General features: G+C 48.5%; 1 protein-coding gene across 21 annotated transcripts in view; it reads left to right on the top strand.

The window, feature by feature from the left end:
* phldb1b (pleckstrin homology-like domain, family B, member 1b) overlaps window positions 1-27,414 on the top strand; it is a 122,082-nt gene that overhangs the window by 73,104 nt on the left and 21,564 nt on the right. For 13 of the 21 annotated variants that reach the window (XM_080288751.1, XM_080288756.1, XM_080288755.1 and 10 more), the window contains 9 exons: window positions 1,145-2,637; window positions 21,748-22,035; window positions 22,383-22,529; window positions 22,675-22,812; window positions 23,735-23,863; window positions 24,971-25,126; window positions 25,364-25,474; window positions 25,554-25,643; window positions 26,672-26,806. In XM_080288751.1, coding sequence (XP_080144877.1) covers window positions 1,145-2,637; window positions 21,748-22,035; window positions 22,383-22,529; window positions 22,675-22,812; window positions 23,735-23,863; window positions 24,971-25,126; window positions 25,364-25,474; window positions 25,554-25,643; window positions 26,672-26,806 — 2,687 coding nt within the window. The remainder of the gene's footprint in view (window positions 1-1,144; window positions 2,638-21,747; window positions 22,036-22,382; window positions 22,530-22,674; window positions 22,813-23,734; window positions 23,864-24,970; window positions 25,127-25,363; window positions 25,475-25,553; window positions 25,644-26,671; window positions 26,807-27,414) is intronic. The other 8 variants (XM_080288766.1, XM_080288765.1, XM_080288764.1 and 5 more) reach the window with 5 other exon arrangements.

Below are 27,414 nucleotides of genomic sequence, written 5' to 3'. Positions count from 1 at the left end.
TTCTCCTATCCAGTGCCGTCTGTGTGTCCTTCCTTCCTTTTTCCCCTCACTACTAATCCCTTCTCTGGCCTTGTACTTACCTGTCTTCCACAGTAGGCTGGAAAATTGACGTTGAATGCATCTTAAATAACAGGTTCGAATTCAGCAGTTTGTGAAGCTCTCTGGGGAGGTGAGGAAGTCTGGCAGTACATGTTTTAAATAGTTTCATTTCAGTGCGGCTGTGAAGAGTTAGGAGGGGCTAAGGCTCGTAGGATGTTTTCGGCACAGTAAGGAACGCTGTGACACAACCGCACAGGAATAATGGAAAGTTATCAGGGTTAAAGACTCTTAAAGGAAGGCAGTGTCACTGCACTTCTTCTGTTCAGGGGAAAGAGATCATCCAACAGTGTTACTCTCATAGTCATTGAAGGTAGTTGTATTAAAAAGCTCGTTACCCACAGAGGCTTTTTATACTAAAGCTGGTTGGACCGCCCAGAACAAAGATGTGCATCTAACACAGCGACGGGACTGACTGTCCAGCAGGAAACCAATCACAGTCTTTCATATTAGTTCGGAGCTTCATTTCTTCCCGTGTCGTCGCTCCGTGCTGTCAGGTCGGTGCCGGTCAGAGAGCCGAGTGACATCAAGGATCTAGTGATCCTTGATGTCACTCGGCTCTCCCGAGTCATCTCGCTGCCACAGGTTACAGCAGTCCTTGTAAAACCCGCTGAGCTCGAGGGCAAAACTAACCAGAACCTGAAGCCTGTGGAGAGCTGTATGTTTTTTCCTGTTGTCGGTGTACACACGCAAATGAGAGCGTGCTTTTGTTTTTCCTGCCTTGCACTAAAAAAACCAAAACATTGTGCGATGCTAACTGATGGCGATTTGCAATGTCGTAGTCAGCCTTTGAAGGACCCTCATCACTGCTGCTTTGCTGTTTAAGTCGTGCCATGATGCACAGTGTATCCTGAACAGTCTGTTTTTGCTGCTGCTGTTAGAATTATGAAAATGCCGTCGCTGCCCCACTGCAAATGTTTTCTTTGTGTGATATCTAATGAGCCGGGGCATGTGGTGGAGCTGGGGGAGTTATTGAGGTGCAGGATATCGTTGACTCTGTTTGAATACCTGTCTGATGCCCGTTTTATTCTCTCTGCTTTCCCTCTAGACACAGAGAGCTTGGTCAATGGGAATCACCAGCCCAGTGCAGCCCAGTGTCCCCCAGCTCCTGGAGAGAAAGTCCAATCCGAGCACAGCGCTATCGTCAGCTCTATTGAGAGGGACCTCCAGGAGATCATGGATTCTCTAGTCATGGATGACCCTCAGCCTTCTTCATCGGACGCCATGAAGCCTCCCGGAGGCCAGTCCGCAGCTCACTCTCCTCTGTCGCCCATGGTCAACGGAGGGGGCCGGTATCTGTTATCGCCTCCTACCAGCCCAGGGGCCATGTCTGTGGGGTCCAGCTATGAGAACACATCGCCTCCTTTTTCCCCACTGTCCTCCCCCTCAGCAGCCAGCAGTGGAAGCTTTACCAGTCCATCTCCTAGTGGAGGACCCCAGGACCAGAGTTCTTCTCTGCCGCCAGTGCCTGTACGCTCCTCTAGCTACAACTTCACCGCCCAGCCTCCGCCGGTACCCCAGCCACGGACCATACTGCCTAACTTCAGCAGCAGTGGGGTGAGCCAAAAGGTTCAGGAAAGCCCCAGGTTGCCGCGAAAGGTCTTAACGGAGGCTCCTCCAAGCCCCAAGCCAAGCCACACAGGACTGGGCCAAGCTGGGTCTGAGAGCCCTCGGCAGACCCCCCTTCTGTCCTCCAGTGAATCTCTTAGCGGTAGAAACGCTGTGCCAAGTAGCCCCAGGCCCACACCCAAGTTTCCGACCTGTTCATCCCCGTCGCCCTCCAGCCCCAGGACCAAGACTACCACAGTGCTCCAGGAAAGACCTGCCAGCCCCTTCAGAGAGCACGCCCCTCTGGCCGATCGCTCTCTCACTTCCAGCCCCTCCAGGCAGCTTTCTCAACCCACCAGAGCGTTCCAGCCTCCCCTGGACCCCATCGTCCACATAATCCAAGGATCACCTCTCCAGCAGCATCCGCGCTCGTTGCAGCCCCCGGAAAGCCCTCGCTTGGCCCGGAGGAACGTGGAGGTGAACGGGGGCGGTGGAGCAGGCAGCAGTATGAGAGAGTTGCCACCTTTAAGCCCCTCCTTGGCTCGCAGAGGGGTTCCAGTTCTCCCAGGGGCACTTCCGGGCACGGTGAACCCACTGAGGACTCTGGACAGCCCCTCAAATCTGGGCAAGGTTGTTCCAGAGAGCCCCAGACTTCGGCGCAAGTCAGAGGAGCAGACTTGCAGCAGAGGCATCCGAGCTCGCAGCCCATCCCCTACCTCGTTGTTGACGGAGGGCAGCGTCGGGGGTGCAGGGGTACGGAAAGCGAGCTTTGGGAATTCCTTGTCGCCTGCTTACAGTCTGGGCTCGTTGCCGGGTTCCTCTCCTGTAGCCAGCCCAAGGACCCACAGAAAGATGTCTGCAGGGAGACCGCACCCCGGTATGAGGGAGAGGAAGAACAGCATCACAGAGATCAGCGACAACGAGGACGATCTGCTGGAGTACCACCGACGACAGAGAGAGGAGAGGCTCCGCGAGCAGGAGATGGAGAGGCTGGTGAGTCGGGACCGTACCTCAGCGGGGATGTGCCGTTGTTACTCAGCGGTCTTTAAAAAAACAGCTTATGGATGCGCCGTGTCAGCTGATCAGTGTTTTCTTCCAGCTGAGTTGTTGCTGATAATCCTGACAGATCCTTTTACGGTTTTCATCTCGTAATCCTCTTTTTTAATTCAGTAGCTTTAATTCATGGAGAAGACTTTTCAAAGGCCTAAAGTCACAAACTGTGATGACAGACGCACTGTATTAATGAACTCGTTAGCTCATCAGCTGATGGTGTAACACTGGGCCTGCATTAAACCTCTACAGGCTGAACAAACCAGCTCACTTGTTTCATATGAATTTCCTGAACAGTCTAATTTCCGTGGTCCTTGCAGACGTGGAGATGAGTGAGCAGTAGTAACTGTTAGAGGTTCAGTGTCTCCCCGCTGGGCTTAAGACTGTGTCAGGCATTTTCATTACTTTATTAACTAATTATTCGTTCCAGAGAACCGTCTAGAGATTCATGAATGATTGGTGTCAAACTTTTACAGCACAGATCTGATCTTCCCAGTGAGAGAGAAAGTGGCTGAAGCTCTTTCATGAGTGTGATTATCAGCAGAGGAGGTGCTGCAGATACTCTCGGCTATCTCTAATGTGTGTGTCCTGCAGGAGGAGCACGGTGCACCGATTGCACGGTCTGCGTGTTTGCTTGCAAACTGTCTGCAGCCTGGCCGTTGGCTGTCCAGACTGCTGCTGACATGCGGTCTCTCTCGGGGGGCTCACGGGGCCCCGTAGCAACCGCATTGTTTGTTGTTTCCTAAACTGAGCAGAGGGGGCCGAGGGAGCGCCGTAGACATCTTGAACTTGTCTGCCGCTCTGAATGGAAATCGTCCTTAAAAAGCCTTTGTGTGTGTTTGTGCCTGCGTGAGAAGGCGTGTAATTACAGACGGGTATTTTTTATAAGCTAAAGACAGAGTGACATCGACCGAGTAGGATGGCCTGAGACGACGTGCCCTCTGTCTGTGTGCCAGGTCACATCCTGTACCTCCCACTGAGACACGGGGGCAGCATCAGATCTGCACACTGAGACTGTTTAAACCTCTACAGGCTCAGAGGTCCTGCAGAGCGCTCCACGGCAGGTTCTGGTTAGTTACGCCAACATGTCTCCCTACGACAATCAAGTGTTTGTTTGGGGTGAAACTGCATTTTAAAAATATCAAAATAATAGTAAAATATTTTTTACTGTATATATCCATGAAAGGCTCTGGTGCTGTTAGGCTGCTCATCCATCTTTGAGCGGTCAGGTAGGATTCACTGTGTGAGCCAACAGTGCCGCTGTTTTAAACATGTACGTCTGAAGTTTAGTTTCAGTACGAAGACCTCATTAAAATAACTGAGGCTGCGTCCACGCTGGCCCGGATAGATGTGAAAACGATGCTTCCGCTCGGCGTCCACACTGTCGTTTTGTCCTTTTCACAGAGTTGTGCGTCCACATTGAAACGGCCCAAAACGCTCACGTTCCAGTCCTGCACATGCGTGAAACGCAAGAAGATTGGGCCGGTCTCATTCCTGTCTGCTGCTCTTTGAAACTTCGGCAAAATGTTGAGGAAAAGCAGCGAGCTTTTTACATGGACTAACAACGAGGTGGAGTTGTTGCTGCGAGTAACACAAAAGTACAAAGGTGCAAAAGCCAGGGAGAATACTAGGGCTGACAAAACAACTGCAGTATAATACCCTTCACTATCTTAGTTTAATTGGTCACATGACTGCATCACATGACTAAAATGTGTCATTGTTTTCAAAAAGTCTCAGTTTTCGCTGTCCACACTGACACGAAAGCACCGTTTTAAATGTGTCTGCTTTGGAGAGCGTTTTCAAAACGCTGCGTTTTTGTCCTGAGCAGCGGGGGGCTGCTCAACCCGAGTCTGGACCCGAGTCTGGACCCGAGTCTGGACCCGAGTCTGGACCCGAGTCTGGACCCGAGTCTGGACCCGAATGAATAAACATGGCAGGCCAACCAACAGTTTGTAAGGAGCAAAGGGACTATAGTGTAAGGACTGGGAGTGGATTTATCCACAGTAGCGTGTAGATGGTGCTGCTGTGCCCGTGGTGACCATATCTGATCTAGAGTCTGTTTCGAGTGCTCTATAACTTGGGCTTTTATTCACAGCGAGTATTGATACGCTCATGGATCTGACGTGTCAGCCATCTTTGATATGGTCATGTGACAGAAAATGTGAAAATGCACATTATACCTTTGGAAAAGTGGATACACGAACACATACATGAACAGAAATGCATGTAAACAAATGCAAATATGCCTAATATATACTAAAAGAGAAGAGAGCCATACTGTCTATGAGCCCCACCCACCTTCTGTTTGTGAGTGCCGACCAATCAGGAGAAAGCTAGCTTACAGCTTTATAAAGCATATGTCATAGTGTAAATGATGCACACTTGCCCTGGTGTTTATTAAAACACAGGAGGACGATGAGACTGCAGTTGTCACCACACAAGAGCAGGATGAAATTACCAGTGTTGGGTAAGTTACTTTAAAATAGTAACTTAGTTACATTACTAGTTACTTCTATCAAAAGTAACTCAGTTACTTCAAGTTACTCGTTACTTTCAGAGTAACTAGTTACTAGGGAAAGTAACTTTGGTTTAACTCAGAATTCTCTTGTTAATGTGTTGCTTCCATAACTTTGCCAGTCTTCTAGCTTGCCTACATGTTAACACTATCCTGCCACAAGTGCACTGTGCTACCTACCAACAGAAAGGAAAAGATAATGTGCACATTTCCACGAGAGAAATCCCACGCCTGATTCTATCCTAGCTTTTTACATCCAACACAAAAACTGCAGTCGTGGTGCTTTGATTGTACTCAGAACTCGGAAATTCTGCCTTCTGAATAGGAAGATGTAGGTAACACCAGACTGCAGATGAGCTGCATACAGGGCTGGACTGGGACAGAAAATCGTCCCGGACATTTTGACTAGAGAGCGGCCGCCATTATAGGAAAAATCATAAAGCCTTTGAATGAAAACAAACGCTGTTGTGACAGTGATGTACACTGTTCTGATGGTATATATGCATCAATCTATCAATCGTTTGTTGTAAGATTCAGATAATTATTTTTTAAAAGCGAGACATTTTAAATGAGAATAAGAAAGTATTTCTTTGTGCCCCCCTCTCCCTGTTAATGCCCTACCTGCCCCCCTGGCAACACTTTGCTAGACCCGCCCCTGCACAGTTACCAGCTGTCAGCTACTTAGAAAAGGATCCTGGTGTTATTTGTCTCTCAGAAACAGTTCATAACTTCAACTCATCCATGTCACCTAAAAGGTAAACCTGTTTCTCCATCACCTGTTCAGCTCTGATGGTTCAGTAAGGACATCTCCTGGTTTCATCTTCATGTTTCCCTCTCACCACATATCCAAACCGACATCATGACCAGCAGCTTTACAGCTGTGGCTCCAGCAAACATCAGCTGATACCAGAAATTAATATTAAATAAATTCTAACAACAGCTGATCAAGCTTAAACGTGCTGCTGTTGTTTAGCGCGACATCCGCTGGTTTCCTGTTTCTGGCACAAAGTGATAAACAAACAAGAGAGAAAAGCCGATCAGCTGATCATTGATCAGTTTCATGACTGAAGTAGAAACAGGAGAGGATGAGAGAAGAAGAGGCAGCTTTGTGTCTTTTTCATTGTACCTGAAGTCCAGGACAAACTGTTCCTTTTCACCTCAATAAGAAACGCGTAATATTTTCTCTGAATACCAGACGATTCTGTTTTTTACGGGACGGTTGGCAACTCTAATAATTAACCTACGAACAAAATAAAGTTCAACATCAGTAACATAGCACCACCCAGCTGTATAGAAACTCCGTCAAGCTAGCTAGCACGCAGTACGAGTTATTGTAACTGACTGTAAAAAGTCAGCATAACAAAAATAAACTCCACCTAAACTTGGTTTATATCTGACCCAGAGAGACTGCAGGTCATAACTTCTTACCTGAAGTTCAGTTCACACTTGGACCGGCGGCCGCCTCGGGTCTCTCCTCCTGCCTCCCCTTTCCCTCATCCACCTGCTGGCCTCCACCACTTGCTAATGTTACTGAATCTGTGGAAGCTCCGCGATGCCACCACACGAAGTAACGAGTAACGAGCCTATCTAAATCCCAGTAACGAGTAACGCGTTCCTGGTTTTGGCATAATAACTAGTTACCGTGCTCGTTACCACAATAATAACGTAGTTACTGTAACGCGTTACTTAATAACGCATTAGTCCCAACACTGGAAATCACTGAGACATGAATGTTAGAGACTCGTCGCCTCTCTGAGACATGAAAACTGTCCAAAGGATGAAAAAAATCAAATTCACGTTGTTCACGTCTCTGTTACCAACCTGCTGACCTTCACACACCACGGTCAGACACTCCTTATGTTTTCTACAACCTTTACCTTGTGCAACTTCCAGACACACAGACAATATTGACATTAGATATGGGCTCACGGCTCGTAGCGTATGAGGGCGAGCACATAACCGAGTCGTGTAAATAAGGCCTTCAGGAGGCTAACAGAGGCTCTCTGACAGGCTGAATTCCTCAGCAGCTCGTTATGTTGTTGCATTTGTTGAACTCGGTGAGGAGGCAGGGCGTGGAGCTGCAGGGCCTGTAATTAGTCACAGTCGACTCACTGTCATGACAGATTCTTCTTGCCCGTGAGCGTGTGTTTCAAAGCCTTTCACACACAGCCTCCTCTCATTCACACAACTGGTTACCCAAAAGCAAAGTTATGTGAACAGTGAGCCTGCACAGTGTGTTCAGGAGAAAGCAGCCTTATTGTGAAACCAACAGGAGCACACAGCTCAGAGGCTGCTGGGAGACTGCAGCTGCGCACAGATTCATAGTGTGGCTGCGTACATGCAGGAGACTTTCACACTTATGTGGCTCTGAAGTCATTTTAATGTGGAAGCAGTTGAACCAGGAAGGAATCATCTCTGGAGACCTGTCAGATGCTTGAAAAGGACCTCAGTCCACTAACACTAGGAAAACTAGTGCAGACCATCAAACATGTTTATGTCTTTAATAATAATGACTAACATATTGAATTTCAGTGGAGCTCTTTCACCCAACTCTCTCAAACCTTTGGTCACAGTTGGTGTACACAGGTAGAAGACAGGCTCCAGGTGACTCTAAGTTTCCCTGTTGAATGTAATGAAGACCATGAGACATAGCTGAAGGTAGGGCTGGGCCATATCACACCTTTCATTGTAATACTGGTATAATGTTGTAGAATATGGGTAACACGCGCATGCGCAGTGCCTTTGTTTGCATACGCACATGGCGGCGACGCAGAATAAGAAGAATAAGAAGGGCGAACGCGGATCGTTGAATGAGACGGATGAACCAGAACTGGTTTGTGAAAATGCTGCAGCTTCACTGGTGTGGCACTGGTTTGGCTTTCGTCCGTCAGATACACAACAAAGCACATTTTTTGGTAGAGGATGCCAGCGGACCGTCGTTATTAGCAAACCGAGTTTATGTCCACGGCGCTCAAATCTGTCAAAAACGTTTCAGTATGACTTTGCTGAGCTACGAAGCCGCTCGATGGATTGTTGGAGCGTTACGGCTGTCGTAGGCGGAGCCTGGCGGAGTGATACGTGCTGTGCTTCAACATAATGTTACCGTGTTGTTAGAGCTGGGCAATATGAGATTTTTTCATATCACGATATGTTTTTTTCATTTCAGTCGATAACGATATCTATCACGATATCAGCCAAATAACTATATTTGTAAGATTTAAATGTGCCGTTGCTCACAAGTAAAATGTGAAATAATCAGCAGCTTGTTTTTAAATATTTATTTCCCATAATAAGTTCAACAGGGTAGATGTACTTAAGGAACATGAGACTTTTTCAGATAAATAAAGGCAAATATTGCAAACTACACAAAAGGCAGCCGCTAAAGCGTTTAAGTTTCAAAATAGAACAAACGAAACAGACTAAACTGTCAATTCCACTTAGAAACAAAATATTAATTCTAAACATAAATATTAGTTTGTTTTACAGAAGAACAGACAAAACTGACTTTTGTCAATATCAAATAAACTGAGAACTAAAAGGAAATTCTCAATCTCTCCTTGTTGTATAGCTGAGCTTTTCAAACAGTTTTAACAGTTACTTTAGTCTGACAAAAGCCGAATGACGAATCAGCGCTTCCAGTCAGAGACTGAGGCTACGTCCACACGTACGGGTATTTTTGAAAACGGAGATTTTCCGTTTTCGTTTTAAAAAATAATCCCGTCCACACATAAAGGCAGAAATGAAGGAAAACGCTGCTATGAACACGCCAAAGCAGCAGGTGGCTTCTTCAGTCTCAGCTGACGGCAGGTTTCCGACCTTACAAACAGCACCTGCACAATGACGTGGTTTCCCTTCTCCAGCTTTGTGCAGGTGCAGTTCTGTCTCCAGTGTCTTTTTGTGCCATTCAGCATCTGGTCTGGTTTGAGAACAACTGTCAGAAAGTTTATTAATCAGCATATCAAGAACTCACAGGTTCATCGGTCTGACGTTGGACTAAGCACTTTAATTTATCCATCCATCCGTCATCTTTGAGGTTACTGATCATTTGGTCTTCTTCTTTGGTGGATCTTTTACAGTCTCTTTCCCAAAGTAACAGACATGACTCTGATCTTGAGGCTGTTTCAGGGGGCTGTTTTACTTACAAAAGTAAAGCTCAGAGAAGCAGCGGAAAGTGTTTAGAAGAGCTCAGCTGAAGGCTCTGTGCCTCTTCATGGTGCTTCAGCCACGCGCTGGAGTTGAACATGTTTTCCTCTGAAGGAGCCCTTCTGCTGAGTGTCCTCGAATTTCCATGGCACTCGTGTTGGAAGGTCTCCAGAGTAAAGCGTCCACTGATATTCCTGTGACACTTAAGTTACTCAGCATTTGTGTCAGGCTAGAGCTGGGCGATATGAGATTTCTTCATGTCACGATGTTTTTCATTTCAGGCGATATCTATCACGATATCAGCCAAATAACTATATTTGTAAGATTTAAATGTGCCGTTGCTCACAAGTAAAATGTGAAATAATCAGCAGCTTGTTTTTAAATATTTATTTCCCATAAGTTCAACAGGGTAGATGTACTTAAGGAACATGAGACTTTTTCAGATAAATAAAGGCAAATATTGCAAACTACACAAAAGGCAGCCGCTAAAGCGTTTAAGTTTCAAAATAGAACAAACAAAACAGACTAAATTGTCAATTCCACTTAGAAACAAAATATTAATTCTAAAAATAACTCTTAGTTTGTTTTACAGAAGAACAGACAAAACTGACTTTTGTCAATATCAAATAAACTGAGAACTAAAAGGAAATTCTCAATCTCTCCTTGTTGTATAGCTGAGCTTTTCAAACAGTTTTAACAGTTACTTTAGTCTGACAAAAGCCGAATGACGAATTAGCGCTTCCAGTCAGAGACTGAGCTGCACCGCTTTATTGTATTTCCAGACTTGCTTTCGGCACATTTACAGTGGCTGCTCTGTTTGACTTGAAATAGCCGAAATACCTTCACACCACGGAGCTTCTGTGGCTCTTCCGTTTGACAACACACAAATCGTTATCGTCCTATCGCCCAGCTCTACGTCAGGCTCATCCACACTGAGCTGAGGTTCTGGAGGAGCTCCTCTGTAACGAGCTCACATTTTATAACGCTGTGCTCAAAAAAGTGAACTTGTCATGGACGTAACCCCGAGGGTGGGGTGATCCCTGACCTGGAAGTAAAAGTTGGAAGGATCCAGGTTTCCGATCAGTTTGTGTGATGGATGCGTTTACTGTGCTCCAACCCTTTGCTGCGTGGGTCGTACCACGGAGGTGTGTTGGTGACGCTCTAACACTGTTGCATGTTTGAGCCTGTCAGTACGTGTTTGTGAGCTGTTACATTACGTTATTGCTCCATGCTTGAGTTTTAGACCCTGGTTGGAATAAGTCGAGTGTAAAAAGGCGAGCACTTACAGAGAGTGCAGGTACAGGTTTCTGTCAGCTGTGGGCAGTAATGCATACTTTGATGCCAGTAACGAGCGAAGGGGAAACTCTTTAAACAGCCTTTAATTCAGCTGGTCGTCGCTAGCCTTTGGAGCCTGGCGGTAAGCCCTCTCTAATGACCGAGCCCGTCTGATCCAGGCTGTCCGGCCTGGCGCTGCTCTCTCCACATGGCCGTCTGACTGACACGCTGTCTTGGCAAACACAGTTGGCACGAAGCGAGTGCCCGAGTGCTTCATCCTCGGCAGATTCGCACTTCGTTATCAGTAAAGACGGTCCCGTCAGGCCTGTTTAGTTCAGAGACGCGGTATTTTGTGCTGAGGATTGTTTATTAATGAAATGGGCTGAACCAGCTGTGCGCCCGCTCTTACTTTGAAAGGGCGTAAAGCAGGTGCAGCTGCAAAAAACTCTCTCTCAACCCAGAATAGCAAAGGACAAAAAAGCAAGTACGACTTCATCGCTTGCTATTCTGAGCAGAGTTTACTTTGCACAGTGACTCACAGTGTCTCTGTGTGTGACTTCCACTCAGATTAGCTCGCTTCAGATCTGTGTGGTGGGGGCCATCCTTAGCCAGAGTCCTGTGGAGAGGGAATCTGTTGTTGGAATCCTCCTGGTTGCTCCCGGAGGTTGATAAAGGTCGATGCTTAATGCATCTTTGATGAATCCTTTTTCTCAGATGTACAACTCTCTCTAGACTTGAGTTCTCTTCTCTTGACCTGCCCTTGAAATATCAGCGATGGGCCTCGAGTTGTGAGGACTTCGCCTCAGGCAGAGATTTGATTTCGTGGAGTTTAAAAGGAGGTTGAACTCTGAGAAACTGCTGTCAACAACCTGTCCCAGTCTGCCTCCTCCACGTTTTCCTTCATATTCCATTTGAGGTGTTGGGGAGGGTTTCCTGCATAGTTGGTGTCTTTGCCGTCGTCCACGAGGATTAGTGCCCCAAATATACCCGCGCTCTGCGTATGTGACCGTCGTCTCCCACGACACGACCAAATATGTCCAGCTACTGTGGGACAGTAAACCTGCCCACCTAGGCTGCCAAATATATCCTGCACCTAGACTGCATGAACCCTCTGACTGGCAGGGAGACGTTTCTCAAAGGGAGCGTTTGCAGAATCGCAGCTTTGTGTAATTCACTGCACAGTAAATATTTAGACTGTAGCAGCAAGCTGCCCGTCTGCATGTTTACTGTGGCCAGGCAGATTACTGTGATTCCAGCTCCTCTGCTAGAAAATCAGACGGGGCCAGGAAACAGGAAAGGATAGATGTGCTTGAACAGATAAGACCACTCTTTATCTGGGACAGCCATAAATCTGTTGCCCCACCCATCCAAAGGAAAGCTGCAGTAATCCAGTCTGGAGACGGCACCAACGACGCTGCTGCAAACAAGAGGCAGATTAGGTCAGGGGCACCGTGTCACACCAACACAGCATTGTGTTCACGGTGCTGTCTGGCCCTCAGAGGACACGCAGCAGGGGACGGTTTGAAAAAGAAGTTTGAACTGCTCGGCTGCTGTTTGCTGGCCTGTCCACTAGAGGGCGCCGTGCTACTGTTCAGACTCTTTGCTGGTGACCGGCAGCTTCCACACGACTCACTCACTCTTTAAACCCTTTGAAATGCAAATTTGCTCAGAAGTGCTGAAAATGAGAATGTCTGTTATGAAATGCATAAAGACAGAGCTGTGAGGAAAACATGAGCATATATTATCTAAACGTAAGATTTTTGATGGGGGCGGGGCACTGCTGATGTTGCTGGTTCAGCTGCACCAGCGTCCAGAGAAACCACCTGCGTCCCGTTAGACGAGTCGTAATAAAAATGTATAAACCTGAGATCTGATGATGCAGCTGGAATTATAAATGGAGAAGAAGATGAGGGATGTTTACATGAGGCAGCCAATTACATTTGACTTTCAGTTATGAGTTTGGATGACAGACTCAACCATCACTGGTGTCTGGGGTGATGGTGCAAACACCTGAGGACATGAAGAAGAGCTTGCAGGGTGGAGGTGAGTGTCGAGGGTTGTTTGTGACTGGAGGACGTCTACAACATGACCTGCTGTGACGTACAAGGTCAGACGGGTAAACTGGTTTCAGCAGGCTGGGAAGCTCGAGGCGTTTAGTGGCTGCAAAAGGAAACGAGGAGGAGCACAGAGAAGGTTCATGGATGTAGTGAAGGTTGGTGGAGGCAGACGATGAGGTGAGCCCTGAAAGGACCGGCTGAAAGTCCAAACCTCACTTCCTCTCCAGCCTGCTGCTGACCTAAAAACGTAGAAGTCTCCACTATGGACCAAAATAATGATTCAGTCTGAACTGTAACAGCCTCATTTGGACAAATCTGCAGCTGAAGAAGTCATGCAGACCGCAGCATTGGGAGTTATAAGATAAGATAAGATAAGATAACCTTTATTAGTCCCACACGTGGGAAATTTGTTTTGTCACAGCAGGAAGTGGACAGTGCAAAAGTTATGAGGCAAAAATTAGAATACAATAAGAATAAATACAGTACACAACTGTACAGAATAGAATAAAATAATATACTATATACAGTAGAATAAAATAGAATAAAAATATACAATAAGATAAAAATAGAATACGAATGCTATATACAACTGAGTAAAAATACAACGATGACAGAAAGGATTATTGCACTTAGTATTATTGCACATGTATGGATGTGTGTGCTTGATCAGTTAAAGTCTTTATTGTGGAGTCTGACAGCAGTGGGGAGGAAAGACCTGCGAAATCTCTCCGTCCCACACCGTGGGTGCCGCAGTCTCCCACTGAAGGAGCTGCTCAGTGCTGTCACAGTCTGCTGCATGGGGTGGGAGATGTTGTCCATCAGGGATGACAGCTTAGCCGCCGTTCTCCTGTCACTCACCACCTCCACTGGGTCCAGAGGGCATCCTAGAACAGAGCTGGCCCTGCGGATCACCCTGTTCAGTCTCTTCCTGTCCCCAGCAGAGATGCTGCCGCCCCAGCAGACCACACCATAAAAGATAGCAGAAGCCACCACAGAGTCATAGAAGGTCTTCAGGAGTGGGCCCTCCACCCCAAACGACCTGAGTCTCTGCAGCAGGTACAGCCTGCTCTGCCCTTTCCTGTAGAGGGCGTCTGAGTTATGAGTCCAGTCCAGTCTATTGTTCAGATGAACACCAAGGTACCTGTAGCTGTCCACAGCCTCAATGTCCATACCCTGGATGTTCAGTGGTTGCAGTGGAGAATGCTTGTGCCTGCGGAAGTCTACCACCAGTTCCTTGGTTTTACTGGCGTTGATCTGGAGGTAGTTCAGCTGGCACCAGTCCACAAAGTCTTGGGTCAGACCTCTGTACTCCTTGTCGTCCCCATCAGTGATGAGGCCGACTATTGCAGAGTCATCAGAGAACTTCTGCAGGAAGCACTGGGTGGAATTGTGGGAGAAGTCTGCAGTGTAGATGGTGAAGAGGAACGGAGCCAGAACCGTTCCCTGTGGGGCCCCCGTACTGCAGACGACCCTGTCCGACACACAGCCCTGAGTCCTCACATACTGTGGTCGGTCGGTGAGGTAGTCCAGGATCCAGGTAGTGAGGTGATGGTCCACTCCTGAGTTCACCAGCTTGTCCTTCAGAACCGAGGGAAGAATGGTGTTGAAGGCACTGGAGAAATCAAAGAACATGATTCTCACAGTGCTTCCAGCACTCTCCAGGTGAGCGAGGGAACGATGTAGGAGGTGAATGACGGCATCATCCGCTCCAATGCCAGGCTGGTAGGCAAACTGAAGTGGGTCCAGTGATGAGCTTGTTAGGCGCCGAAGCTGAGCCAGGACCAACCGCTCCAGGGTCTTCATCAGGTGGGATGTCAGAGCCACCGGCCTGTAGCTGTTGAGGTCCTTGGGGCGTGAAGTCTTTGGCACTGGTACAACACAGGAGGTTTTCCAGAGCTGTGGGACTCTTCCCAACCTCAGGCTCAGGTTGAAGAGGTGCTCCATCACCCCACACAGTTGGTCCGCGCAGGACCTGACGACCCTCGAGCTGATGCCATCTGGACCCGCTGCCTTCTTGCCATTAATCCTCCTCAGTTCCCTCCTAACCTGGGTGGTTGAGAGAGACAGGCTGGAGCCTTGTGTTGAGTGTGTATTGGATGCTGTTGTTGGGGGTGGGGGGGAGTGAGCAGGGTGAATAGAGGAGGTGTGAAGTGTCTGAGGTGGAACAGCAGCAGTGGGGGTGGGTGAGTCTGCAGCCGGTGTTGCAGACTGCCTCATGGTTGAATCAAATCTGTTGAAGAAATGTGATATAAGCGAAGGCTGGATTTATAATGTGGTTAGTGAAAAATGATCAACGCTCTCAAAATATTGAGTTTATGTCGAAACACAATAAGTCAGTCCTCGCACACAGAAGCAGGCAGCGGGTACAGGCTGCACCCACATGTAGTAAAGTAACCCAAACAACTCTAGACTCGTGTTTCTGTCATGCATGAATCAGCTCATCACTGCAGCATGGTGCTCCAACACATCCAACGTGGTCTTCCTCCTGGAGCAGACTCCTGGAAGCTCCTGATATCATGAAGTGAAATTGTTTGGAGGCCTTTAATGTGCCTCTGCTGAGCGTTTAAAGCAGCACAAAGCACTTCAAAGGCGCTGCTTTCATTATTAAACAGCCAAAAGAGAAATAATTAGCAGAAGTTGGACTCGAAGCCAGTGCGGAGAACAGTGGGAGCACTTCAAAGCTCGCTCGGCCCCTGATATCTACAGCTAGGAGTGTATCTAACAGCTGAAGACCATCAGTCATGGGCGTGAACATGGCCTATTTCAGGATAAAGTTCTACTTCATGTGCAGAGTTAGCCCCTTTGCTTTTCTTAGAACTACCCAGCAGGGCTCCTCCCACTCCAGGAAGTCCTTGCATGTTATGATCTCTAACTCCACCTCTCACAAGACCTGAGAGGCTGGGGGTTCTGAAGTGGAGGGTAGGCTTCGCTCTTCGTCGGTCCCAAAGTAGCTCGACCAGGAGGCGCGCAGAGAGCAGCTATGGACCGCTACCACATGCTGAGCGGCAGCAGCAGGACCTCCCCTCTGCTGGGAGCTCAGAGCAGGGAGCAGGCCATGGTGTACCTGCTGGCTCTGGCTAGAGAGAAGCCGGTCTTTCTCAACAGCATGGCAGCTCTCATGAAGGTAACTGCTGCTGCTGATGTTCACGCTTCCTGTCGGAGGGATAATAGTAGCACTGTTCAGAGGCTGCATGTGGTTCCAGCTCGGTGCTCTCAGACTATTTGTGTGGAGGTTGGGAAATGTGATTTTAATCCCCGTTATGGAACGATCCCATAAACCTGGACTGGGTGGAAATGTGGGGTCTGTGCTGAAGCAGAGGCAGAGCCCTGCTCTCAGTGCTCACGCCTGTGGTAAGGAATGCATGTTAGCGCTAAGCTACATTTCAGACACCGTCGGTGTATTAGTCTGTGCTGTTACCAACACTATAATCTCTTACAGAGCAAACAGGAAGTTTCTAACAGATGTTTGGTTAACAACAAGTGAGCTGTTCCATATTTATGTGACGGAGTGATAAAGTGCTGAGGGAGCTGAGCTTGGTGCCGGTCGATGCTGTGCGTCTGGCTCCGCCCATGTGGACCCCTCAGGTGTTATAGATGGATGATGCCACAGACTGGTTACGTGTGTGAGCGACCTCGTCCCATCACTGTAAATGCATGCAGTAAAGCAGAGAAAAGGTTTCACTGTGCACGAAACCTGGAGCTGAAATCAGTGTGTTGCAGCTCGTAGGCCTGCTTAGCAGTCTGCATCTACATGTGCTAGTTGGTGATAAATGACAGAGGAGATGCTGGAGTTAGACTCCTGTCAGGCTCACACCAAGCCTCGTTATTATTAGCACCAAAACATGTATACCTGTGCTGTCATACACAAACTGCAGCAGCATCTCCGGCTGCCTCCTCGGCTGTCAGAGCAGCCTGGCCTCGTGCTCTGAATCCTACCTGAGAGAACCCACAGGTGTCTTCCTGTAAGGTGGAAGGTGCAGCAGAGCCCTGTGCTGCTGTGTGCATCCTCCACGGTGCAGCTTCTCGGGCGGGTATTGATATTTAATTTCTTAGGCGTAGCAAATTGTTTAAGTTGACAGAGCTGATGTAATGGGCTGCACGTGTTGCACACTCAGCGTTATCTCCATCCTGTAACAATCAAGCCGTAAGCCTGCTTTATGGTCTCAGCAGTGTTTAGAGAACGTGACTCGCATCTGGCCTTTGATGTTCGCCTCTCTATGCTGCAAGCGTTTGACGTGATAACTGGAACCTGGTCCTCACTTTAAGAAGTGGCCTCAGGCCTTGGACGCCCCTCAAAGAGGAGGCGTCGGCGGCTTAAATGCTAGCCACCCCCTCTACCAGCAACAGCCCTGTAGTTTGATTGGATGATGGGTGCCAGTGACTCCACATTGAGGACCACCAGCTTTATTAAACAGCTCTTCCTGTTTGTGCGTTCAGCCAGGACAGAGAAACGAGCATAAAAAGAAATTGTCTGTTTGTTCCTCCTCTGGGAGCTGAAACCACGAGGCTGTGATGATGAATGGCGTTTGTTCTGTAGACCGTTACGGAGAAGGCAAGTGCGGCGACTCTCCCACCCCGCCTGCAGATATATGTAGAGAATAAGGCTTTGTTGAACTTTCCCAGTTTACCCTGCAGAGCCTGTGCATGTGAGGCTTGTGTTTACGCCTGTGACGTAGGTTGAGCGTGGCCGTACGCTTTAAAAGTAACCGCTCTGATCAAAGGTACTCGGGCAGGGGAAGGCCCTCGGGGCGCTCGGGGGAGGAGGAGGGAGGAACATTAAAGGCTATGAGGATAAAACAGGAGACGGCGACTCTCCTGGGAGAGAGGGAGACGTGAGGAAGCCATGCCGACTGCTGGGAGGATGAGGATGGTACAGAGTAACAGTGAGGCTGTGGCTCTGTGCACATGTGGGAACAGCGTTGTTACTGCTCAGAGCAACACTGTTACAGGAGTTTCATTGCTGAGGGAGGAGCTGGGGCCACATGGTAAACTAACACAGAGCTCTCACACAAACATGCTTCAGTGGGAGTAAACGCGTGGTGCCTCGCCAGAAGACATGAACTGCTTCCTGTTTGTTTCCTGTTTGTTTCCTCCTTCCTCTCACTGTTGCCTCAGATTACAGGACAGGCCGCCCACAGCACAGCGTCAGTGTTTCTGCCAGTGGGTTGTAACCCAGCTGACTGCCATGTTTGTTTCAGATCATCAAGCATGCACGTAGACCGGGATCAAACCACCAACCTCTTGATGACCTGTAGATGACCTGCTCTACCTCCTGAGCTACAGCCACGCCCACGTGCAGTTTTTAAATGGGGATTTCACTTGTATGGGAAAAGGTTTCCCACACCTACCTGTCCTGTGTGGAGACGTAACGCCTCCTGTTAGTCCAGGACATGGTCCACTGTAAAGTCACACAGTGGCTCTAATGCTTTGGTTTCTAAATGGAACAAATACGAGTGTTATTAGTTCTCGTGTCCGATTTGGAAACTGTTTGTTCCAAACTAGGCCAGCTGTTTCCTCCTGGTACCTGCTGGCTTCAACTTTACAGTAGCACTACACAGATCTCAGCGACGCGTGAGGTTCTTGTCTAAGAAATTTAGAGCGATAGTTAATCTGCAGTAATCCTGTAGACAACACACTCCCTGAAAAACCTTTGTTTTTGGTCGTTTGGCTTGAAACAGCCACATTACAAGGATAAACCAGCAGCACCGGCCTCAGAACGCTTTAATCCAGCTAATCCAGCCAGTAGGTGAGACCGAGAGGGTGGGTGCAGGCTGGAGACGTCCTTCACAGCCCCCGTGGTTGGAGTCTGGGTGACTTGACCCAGCACCAACACTCCACTAAAAATCTCACGTGTGGGATTTAGACTGCATGCACACCCATCTGATGCTGCAGCTTTGGCACATTTAAGCAGATTATCAAAGCTGCAGTTTATGAATCAAAGGCGTGAATTTGCTGTGAAATGTGTCAAAAGCAGCGAGACTCACATCTGTCATCATGAAAGGAAAGTTTGCCTCCTGCAGATGTTGGTTTATGTGACCAGTACAAGCTGTGTCAGTGATGGTCACATTGTTGGTGGTGTCAGATTTGTGACTTTGTTTTGTGTGTCCTGGTGACGCAGCAGGGCACACAGGCAGGTTTAAGCATTCACTAAAATAGAAACGCTTAGATGTATAAAAAATCTATTTGAGGCTCGGCTCCATGGACTACGATCCTTTACCTGAGTCACAGGATGCAGGTTGACACGTGAATAACTTCACTGAGGTTCCCCGTGAGCCAGCATACACAGGACAGACGCTACGAAGCACAAACGTCTGAGAACACGTGAGACTAACAGTCAGCTGTGCAGCAGCAGAACTGTGACACGTACAGGCGAGGACCTGAGATACCAGACTGATTCAGGAAAATCATCACAAAGCTGACATGTAAAATCAGGAGCTTCACCCACATGCACTCGTTAGTGTAGTTACTGTAACAGTGCAATGGCGTCATTTACTTTGAGACGTCAGGATCTGATTATAAATACCAAGCAGCTGACCTCTAATGACAGGAGCCAGACCCGGCTGCAAATACATGTTTAGCAGTACTCTGTGCTACAGCTAGCCTTTGTGGCTAGGCTCGTACTGTTCCCTTTATGTAGCGAGTGGGTTTTATTTCCTGTGAGTGTCATTGATGGATGTTTGTTTATAATGGTCTCCGTGGACGTTGCTGTGGAGGTCCTCCATCCTGTCAGCGTGGAGGGGACCGGCGTGATGTTACGGCGTGATGTTACGGCGTGTCGGAGACTCTTTAAGTCTGTGTTTCAGCCATGCTGTTGGCACTTGGTGTTTGTCTGATTTTGCTATGTGTCCATCATGAGAGCAAGTAAACCCTTTTCCCAACATCAGATTTTTAAAACCAGTTTCAGATTAATAGTGGGAGAAGTTCTTTTGCATTGATTAAACTTGGGACGTCCTTCTTAGTCATTTGCTGGTCCAAATGAAAAGCTCTCCATGTTGTAAATGTGCTGCTGTGACTGTGTCCGGCCGGGACATGAGTGTTGGACATGTAGGGCTCTAATTAACACACTGACCTGCTGTACCACCTCCGTCCTTCTCAGCCAGCTCAGAGACGCCTCACAGCTGCTAAAGATGTCTGCAGACAGACTTGGACACAAGTGGGCGACTTCTGTGAAACAAGCCCAAAAAAATGGGATTCACAGAAATCTGTCCACAGCTGATTGAGAGCATCTTAGGCCCAGTTTGAAGCTGATTTATGTGGAAGACTGTGTGACGCTGCTCCTCACACAGGTTGGCTTGCAGTCAGACAGCTTATGAACCCCGAACAATCTAACCTTTGTGTAGATTCAAGCAGATGTTGAGTGGGAGGACTGGTGTAGGTTTTGGTTTGAAGTTTTCTGGTGAACGTACAGCACTGCTGCACAGCCCAGAGGGGTCTCGTACTCCCACTCACTCAGTTACAAGCTAAGCTGGTCCCAGATTCCAGGTTAACACTAACGGGGGGCTGTAGCTCCTAATCGTGCAGATGCTCATACTGCAGCATGAGGGGGAAAGACGCACCAAAGCTCATTACTGTGGCTGAAACTGCTCGACTTGCCGAGTGTTCCAGATCGGCTCTGAATGAGATCACAAGAACACAAAGTGTGTCACTGAGTTTCTGGTAAAAGATTGGTTGGAGATTTTGAAACACTGGTTGGTGTTTTGTTGCCGGCTGCCGCCCTCGTCTGCAGCAGAGGGCTTCCACAGCAGTAGATATTTGGGTGGGTGACCTGAGCCCACACAGTGACAGCTGACTGCCACAGAGAGGTTGTTTCAAGCAGTGCTAGCTGTTTACTGTAAGGCCGGGGAGCTCAAAAATAAAGTGGACTGCATTATGTACTGTGTTCATTTTAATATGTTACCACCCAGCCTGTGCTCACAGGCTGCAGCCACAGCAATGCCACCCACTGTGGACTTTCTCTTGTGACCTTTAGCATTGCGGTTGTTCCTTTCTAATTTAGACACGACCATCTTTGAATGGCGGTGGAGTGCTAACTTGTTAGCTGAGGTGGATCCATGGACCGTGTTTGTGCACCACAGAGACTCATGGGACACATGAAGAGCTATAAAAAGACTTGACAGTTACACCACAGCGAGGCCTGCTCGGCTTATTTTAAAAACATCCTAAAATCCACAAAACACAACTGAGATGGTTAATGAGTGCAAGGCTACAACGCTAACTGGCACCAGTTTGTTCCAGGTTCCATGTACTGGTAGGTGAACCAGTCAGACCACAGGGCCGGTCTGGTGAGTTAGTCGGGCGACTCACAGATGATGACAATCGTTTTGTAGAATTTTCCGAGTTTTAGGACAAATTTCTTAACGGCTACCGACTGAAGGATAGTTTGTCTGTGCTTCACGTCTGTGAGTCAATCATTCAATCTAAATGTATTCATATAGGATCAAATCACAACAGCAGTCAGCTCAAGCTGCTTAATGTTGGACCATAGAGATTCTACAGTAACAGGATCTGCAGAGAAAACCCAACAATCACATGACCCCCTATGAGCAGCACTTTGGCGACAGTGGGAAGGAAAAACTCCCTTTTAACAGGAAGAAACCTCCAGCAGAACCAGGCTCAGGGAGGGGCGGGGCCATCTGCTGTGATTGGTTGGGGTGAGAGAAGGAAGACAGGATAAAGACATGCTGTGGAAGAGAGACAGAGGTTAATAACAATAAAGTAATAGCACGGAGCTGTGTGTAAACACAGTGAAAAGGGGTGAGTGAAGACGAAGCAGTGCATCATGGGAGGCCCCAGCAGCTTAGCCTGTTGTAAAGAGGTCGAAGGTCAAAGTCAGCAGCAGTTCGTCTCAGTTGATTATAAAGACAACCAGCTGATTAATCAGTTATAAGAATAATATCAGTTGCACCTTTGCAGTCAGGAAGCGAGCAGCTGTTCAGAGTCTGGCTGCCGTGTGCATAAACACATCAGTGTGTCTGTCGTCACAGGTAAGCTGTTAGTCTGTTACCAGCCTGTTCTGTTTCCTGTGCAGCCTGATCTCATGTCCTCCTTGTGTGCTCGCCGCAGGAGAGACAGCGACTAGAGACCATCTTAAACCTCTGTGCTGAGTACAACAAAGGAGAGGGCACCGGCCTGGATCCGCTGTGCTTGGGGAGGTCGGGATTCCCGGGATGTCTGGAGAACGTGCCGGGAGGGACGGCGTCTTCAAGCACGCTCCGCCTAGCACAGAGACAGAGGGAGAGCGACGAGGAGAACCTGAAGGAGGAGTGTAGTAGCACAGAGAGCACTCATCAGGAGGTGAGGACGTCTCCTGCTCCCAGCGCAGCGTCCACACTGCACAATGGAGACAGACAGGTCAGAGGGCACGCTGGTTTCACATGCTGTCTCTGCATGCAGCGGCAAATGGTGCGCCTGCTGCATCAGGGTTTCATCCTCACATAGACTCCACTTAGCTTCTCTTTGTAATGTGAAGCAGTGCATCAGCTTTGGCATTGCTTGTGTTTTCCTGTTTGTGACTGGATTCCTGCGCTGGATGCTGCACGAGGCTAGTTCCTTCTGCTTGTGCCTTCAGTTAATTGCCTTCCTTTGTTCTCCATCTTTTATCAGATTTCCTAATGATTACATATATTTGAATGAGCGTGGACAGCCTTCTGTGGCGGGATTGATGCTTTATGTTTTCACCCCTCTGTTTCTCTCTGAAGCACGAGGACTCCTCCAGCGCAGGCAGCGGCGGTCGTGCGGAGCTGGGCTACCTGGAGGAAGAGCGGGTCCGTGTCCTGGCTCGGATCGACGAGCTCAAAACCCGGCTCACAGAACTGGAGCAGCAACTCCAAGAGTCCAAACAGGAGGTAGAGCAGTGGATGATGCTGATGGGAATTGGTGACATCCAGCATCTTTTCATAACGTTTCTTCTAAGAAAGAGCAGCATCGCTATGACGATGCTCGTCTCAAAGCCCGCTGGTCCCACTGTGTGTCGCTGTGCTGTCCTTCCAGGCTGAGATGGAGCGCGCCTTGCTGCAGGGCGAGAGGCAGGCAGAGCTCGACCAGATAGAGACCGAAGCAGATATCATCGCTCAGCTGCAGCACAAGCTGGACGAGCTGGAGAGCGCCATCCAGAGAGAGAAAGACAAGGTACATGAAGCCGTAATCAGGAGGCAGGGCGGACGAGCTGCAGGTTTATTTCAGTTCACAGAGGTTAAACACACACACTCACTGCCTGTGCTTTCAGTCTTCCCTCACTGGGTCATCAGTGTCGGTGTTTCTGAGCATCCTTGATTACTGATAGACGTCGTAGAGGATCCATGCTGTGAGGGCTTAATAGAAGGCTTGTTTGCCTCATTCAGTGTCTGCTGTTGCATGTTTCTGCCTTAGGGTTGGTCTTTGTGCTCTCCAGTGTCTCACTCAGCTGACTAACCGCCATCGTTAACCCTTAATCCTCCCTCTGCTTCCTCTGCACTCAGAGTGCGCTCTTTCTTCCCCCTCTGATGAAGCAGACCGGTCTGTAGGTTTTGGTTCTGTAGTGCTCGGTTCTGCTCTGGGCCTTTAATAAGACGTTTGACCAGCAGAGGAGGGAATGTTCGAGCATGTTCTCGATCCTGCAGGTGGCATCTTTGTACTCACATACAGCATTTCACTACAAGGCAGGACGTGCAAAGAAGATACATTTAGTAACTTTGTCGTAGCTAGTTGTAAACTCTGTGTAGAGTCCTCCTGGACCTTTTTCCATGTGCTGCTGCTTCAGCACGGCCAGTAACAGCAAGGCTAGTATTTATTGGAAGGGCACCCAGGAGGTGGGAACGTTCTCTGCTCAATCACTGCCAGATACATTGTGTGCAAACTTCTGTGCAGCTTATTGATGTTTGAAATATTAAAGTATTTCATATTAGCTGCTGTACCTGCTACTTCCTGTGGACTGCCTTAAAATCTGTGACTGTGTCTGTTGCTAACACCTTACAGCGTTTGATTTGCATGGCGTGGATTTTGAGCAGTGTTTCTGTCTTTCTCTCCTATCGTCCATCCATCCTGTGTGTGGGTGTGTGTCGTGTCTTTCTAGGAGAGGGCTAATGTTGAGGCCGAGCGCCGGGTTCTGCAGAGCCTCCAGGAGGGCTACGCTGAGCTGAAGAACCAGCTTCATAATTGTCCCGAGTCCCTGCGGGAACAGTTGCAGGAACAGCTCAAAAGGGTGGGTCGTCAGTTGATCAGAAGCTCCCATCCATCCTTCCAGCTCCCGACTGTAGTCCATCCCACCCACGACCTTCGCTATTATAGCACCAAATAGTTGGTTTTTCTTTTTAAAGTGGAGTTCATGGGTCTGACTCAGAGACGCATCCTGAGAGATACAGATTGTTGACATATATTAAAGTAGAGCGTCTGTCTAACTCACGCTGAGGCCAAATCTCGGTAAACCGTCCGGGCGCGCATAATTTGGTCATTTTTGAATCACCGGGGAAAATATATTTCTGCTGGTATCTGTGCTGTAACACCACTCAGCTGCAGACGACGTGTCGCAGGAAAATAACGATACCTGTTATTAAAAACACCAGCCAAGAAAAGCATGTTCCTCCCAATGTTTATAATAAAACGACCACAAACCCTAACCAACACGTCGACAGTCCGAGTGCTGATGATTACGTTTTAATGATAAAGTCTAACCGAGCTAAATATTTGCTAGTGTAGGTTCACTAAAGGTGGACCGTGGGCGCCCACACAGCTGTGGACGCCCAGTCTGTATAACACCAAAGGTTTTGCAGACTTCTAGTTGCAGCAGTGGTGCAGACAGGTGGTTTTCAGTAGCTTCCGTGGAAGTGTGCCACACTGGTTTCTGGACTTTTTGAAGCCTCAGTGTTAAAGTTTTGGCGTGCGTTTCCTCCCAGGGATGCATTTAGCTCAAACACGGGTCATGTGATACAACCCTCCACTCCACTGCATGTGTGAATCTGATCTGCATCTCTTCTGTCATTCGTCATGGCTCACATAATGCTGCTCACTAATCAATTAACCTAGGCCCTGACCAGATTCCTGCTCCTGCTCTTCCCCTCCTTGTGGGAATGTCGCTGCGTCTTTTAGGATCGGGGAGCGTCCATCAGGATAAGTCTTTAGTGAGAACAGCAGGTTTGAGTGTTCATGTTGCACCAGCTCAGCCAGAAAAACCAACGTAGGTTTAAAAGTGCTCCCCAGGTGTGTGAGATCATTTCTGCTGTTAGGTAGCACTTTAGTGAGCATGGCTTTAAAAATACTACATTAATGTCCGAGTTTGTTTGTGAGATCATGATTGGTGTTGTGTGATTAGGATGGAGAGGCACTGGAAGCAGGAACTAAAAAGTTTGAGGACCTGGAGTTTCAGCAGCTGGAGAGAGAGAGCAGCCTGGAGGAAGAGCGAGAAACCATCAGCCAGCAGCTGCTCCAGGAGAGAGCCGAGTACCAGCACAGCGTGGCCAGGAGGAAGGTGAGGACACACCGTCCTGTTGGTGTCTTCTGTGAATGTGTCACACACACGATCACAGTCTGATTGTGTGAATCATTTCTTAAAAATGGATGATTGGCGTAAACTTGTTCCCAGAGAGGCTGACGTAAGAAAAATGCCTGTTTGCACTAGAGTGGTGGCACGCGTCATGTCACGTACGGGCAGGTGCACCACGCGTTAGCACAACCGCAGCACCGACTTTTGTGTCGTCTTGTGTAGGAGAAGGTGTCGGCTCTGGAGAACCAGGCCAACCAGCTCGGCCTGCAGGCAGCTCAGGAGTGTGAGCGGCTGGCTAAAGACCGAACGCTCACACTGCAGATGCTCCAGAAGGTACGCACGAACCACGTCACACATCGAAATAACCCCAAAGTGTTGTTTTGGCTCCTAATGGCGTGGTTTGATTGTCCAGGAGAAGGAGAGGCTGTCAGCCCTTGAGAGGAGATACCACTTTCTGACTGGAGGAAAGAGCTTCCCCAAGTCCTCCACCGCCATGAGGGAGGTGAGACGCTTTGAGTTTATGCGTTCAGCTTCACTCTGTGTTCATGGCCTGAAAACACAAGGCTCACAGCTGATTGTGCAGTCCAGGTAGTTCTATCATGCTAACAGCACAGCTTATAATACGAGGGCAGCATAAGGACAACATGAAGTTCAGACAGTTGATGGAGAGCCGTCAACCTCATGTCGCTAGTCACTATTCTGCTTAGCAACAATGTGTCCATGTTAGCAGGGCAGCTAATGCTAGCCAGAAGAAACGGTCTCATCACGTCAGCCTCATATCCGGCCCGTATGTCGACGTGAAGAATATAAAGCAGTTTGAAATGACTTCTTTAAAAAGCCCAAAATGATTTAATATGAAGGCGACATGAGCAGAGAGCACAAACACGCTGAGGCTGCGTTACTCAGTGACAGACTCACACACTCTGCAGTTTGATAAACATGCACACACAGCAGCAGCAGTGCTGCCACGTGTGCACAGACAGCACCAGTGTGTTTGTTCGATGAAAGGCTTCGGTTAGTTAAAAACTGTCTTGTTATACAATATTTGAAAAAACAAACAAGCTTCTGGTAAAAACTGCTAGTAAAATTTCAGGGCGCTGGCAAGATGGACAATAGAAATGTGCGTAGAAAGGCTCGTCCTGTTATTGTTTGAACCATCCACAGTGAGTCTGAGCTTCAGAGACTCCAGGTCTCTTCTTCCCTCTGCATCTTGTCTCCTTAATGGCAAATAACTGTCCTTGGACTTTCTGTCACTATTGTCGTCATCATTGTTTTATGTTATTGTTCTGTTTATTTTTATCCTGCTGCTAAACTAATTTCCCCTTGTGGGACCATAAAGGAATAGAAACATTAATAGCAGTGCCTCCTTACAGAGGGGGCTTTGCAGTGTGGGGAGCCCGATGGTCACTAAACCCTTTAACTCTGTAACAGAGAGAAAGCCGCCGCTGTTGTTGTTTCTTCTTCTTTTAACGAAGCCCAGAAACGTTTCTGTAGAGATTAAAAGCTCTTACCTCTGGACTGTCGAAACAGGAAGCGCTCCATATCAGCGAGGCCCACCTGTCGTCGGAGGACTTCCGCTCCTCCCAGCGCTCCCTGTGTCGAGCCTCTCCTTCCTACTTACACCCCTCCCCTCCCTGTCAGTTGTACCCCAGCAGCCCTACAGAGGTAACTGAACTGACCCCCGCATGATGCCCTGCTGCTGTGTCGTGCTTCCTGCGCTTTGCCGTGTCGTGGTGACCCTCCAGCTGTAGTGTGCCGCTGCCCGGCCAGTTTGAACCTTTTTATTTTAGCACTGCATCACCTGTGCCGACGTGTGCCTGGTTCATTTATGTGGCGCCGATTCACGGCAGCAGCTGCGCTGTTTCTGTTGTGGCGTGTTTCTGTGTCATCACGCACTGTGCACCTTTCAATGTGACGTGAACGAGCCTGGTTTGCACAGGTGTCACAAAAACCATGAAGGATTTGTGTACTGGCTCTGCGCCCGCGTGTCCGTGTGTGTGATTGTCCACGTGCTGTGTCTGAGCGGCACCGCGCGGCGCCGTCCTCGCCGCTTCTCATCCTGTCTGTTGTCGGCTGCGGCTCAGGAATACGTGAAGCCGTCGGACGTGTGTAAGATGTACGGCGGCGGCGGCGGCCACCGTGAAAAGCCCGGCTCGCACGCTCGTAGATGCCGTGCTGGCTGGCGCCTGTGAGGTACCATCACTTCCTGTCTTGACTCCAAGTTTATGCTCTCCTATCTGTCGCTCTCCCAGTTCCACGCTGCTCCCTCTGCT

Source organism: Astatotilapia calliptera, chromosome 14, assembly GCF_964374335.1.
Source record: "Astatotilapia calliptera chromosome 14, fAstCal68.1, whole genome shotgun sequence".
Lineage (NCBI taxonomy): Eukaryota > Metazoa > Chordata > Actinopteri > Cichliformes > Cichlidae > Astatotilapia > Astatotilapia calliptera.
Note: the sequence above shows the minus strand (reverse complement) of the source record. Positions and strands in the feature narration are given on the sequence as shown.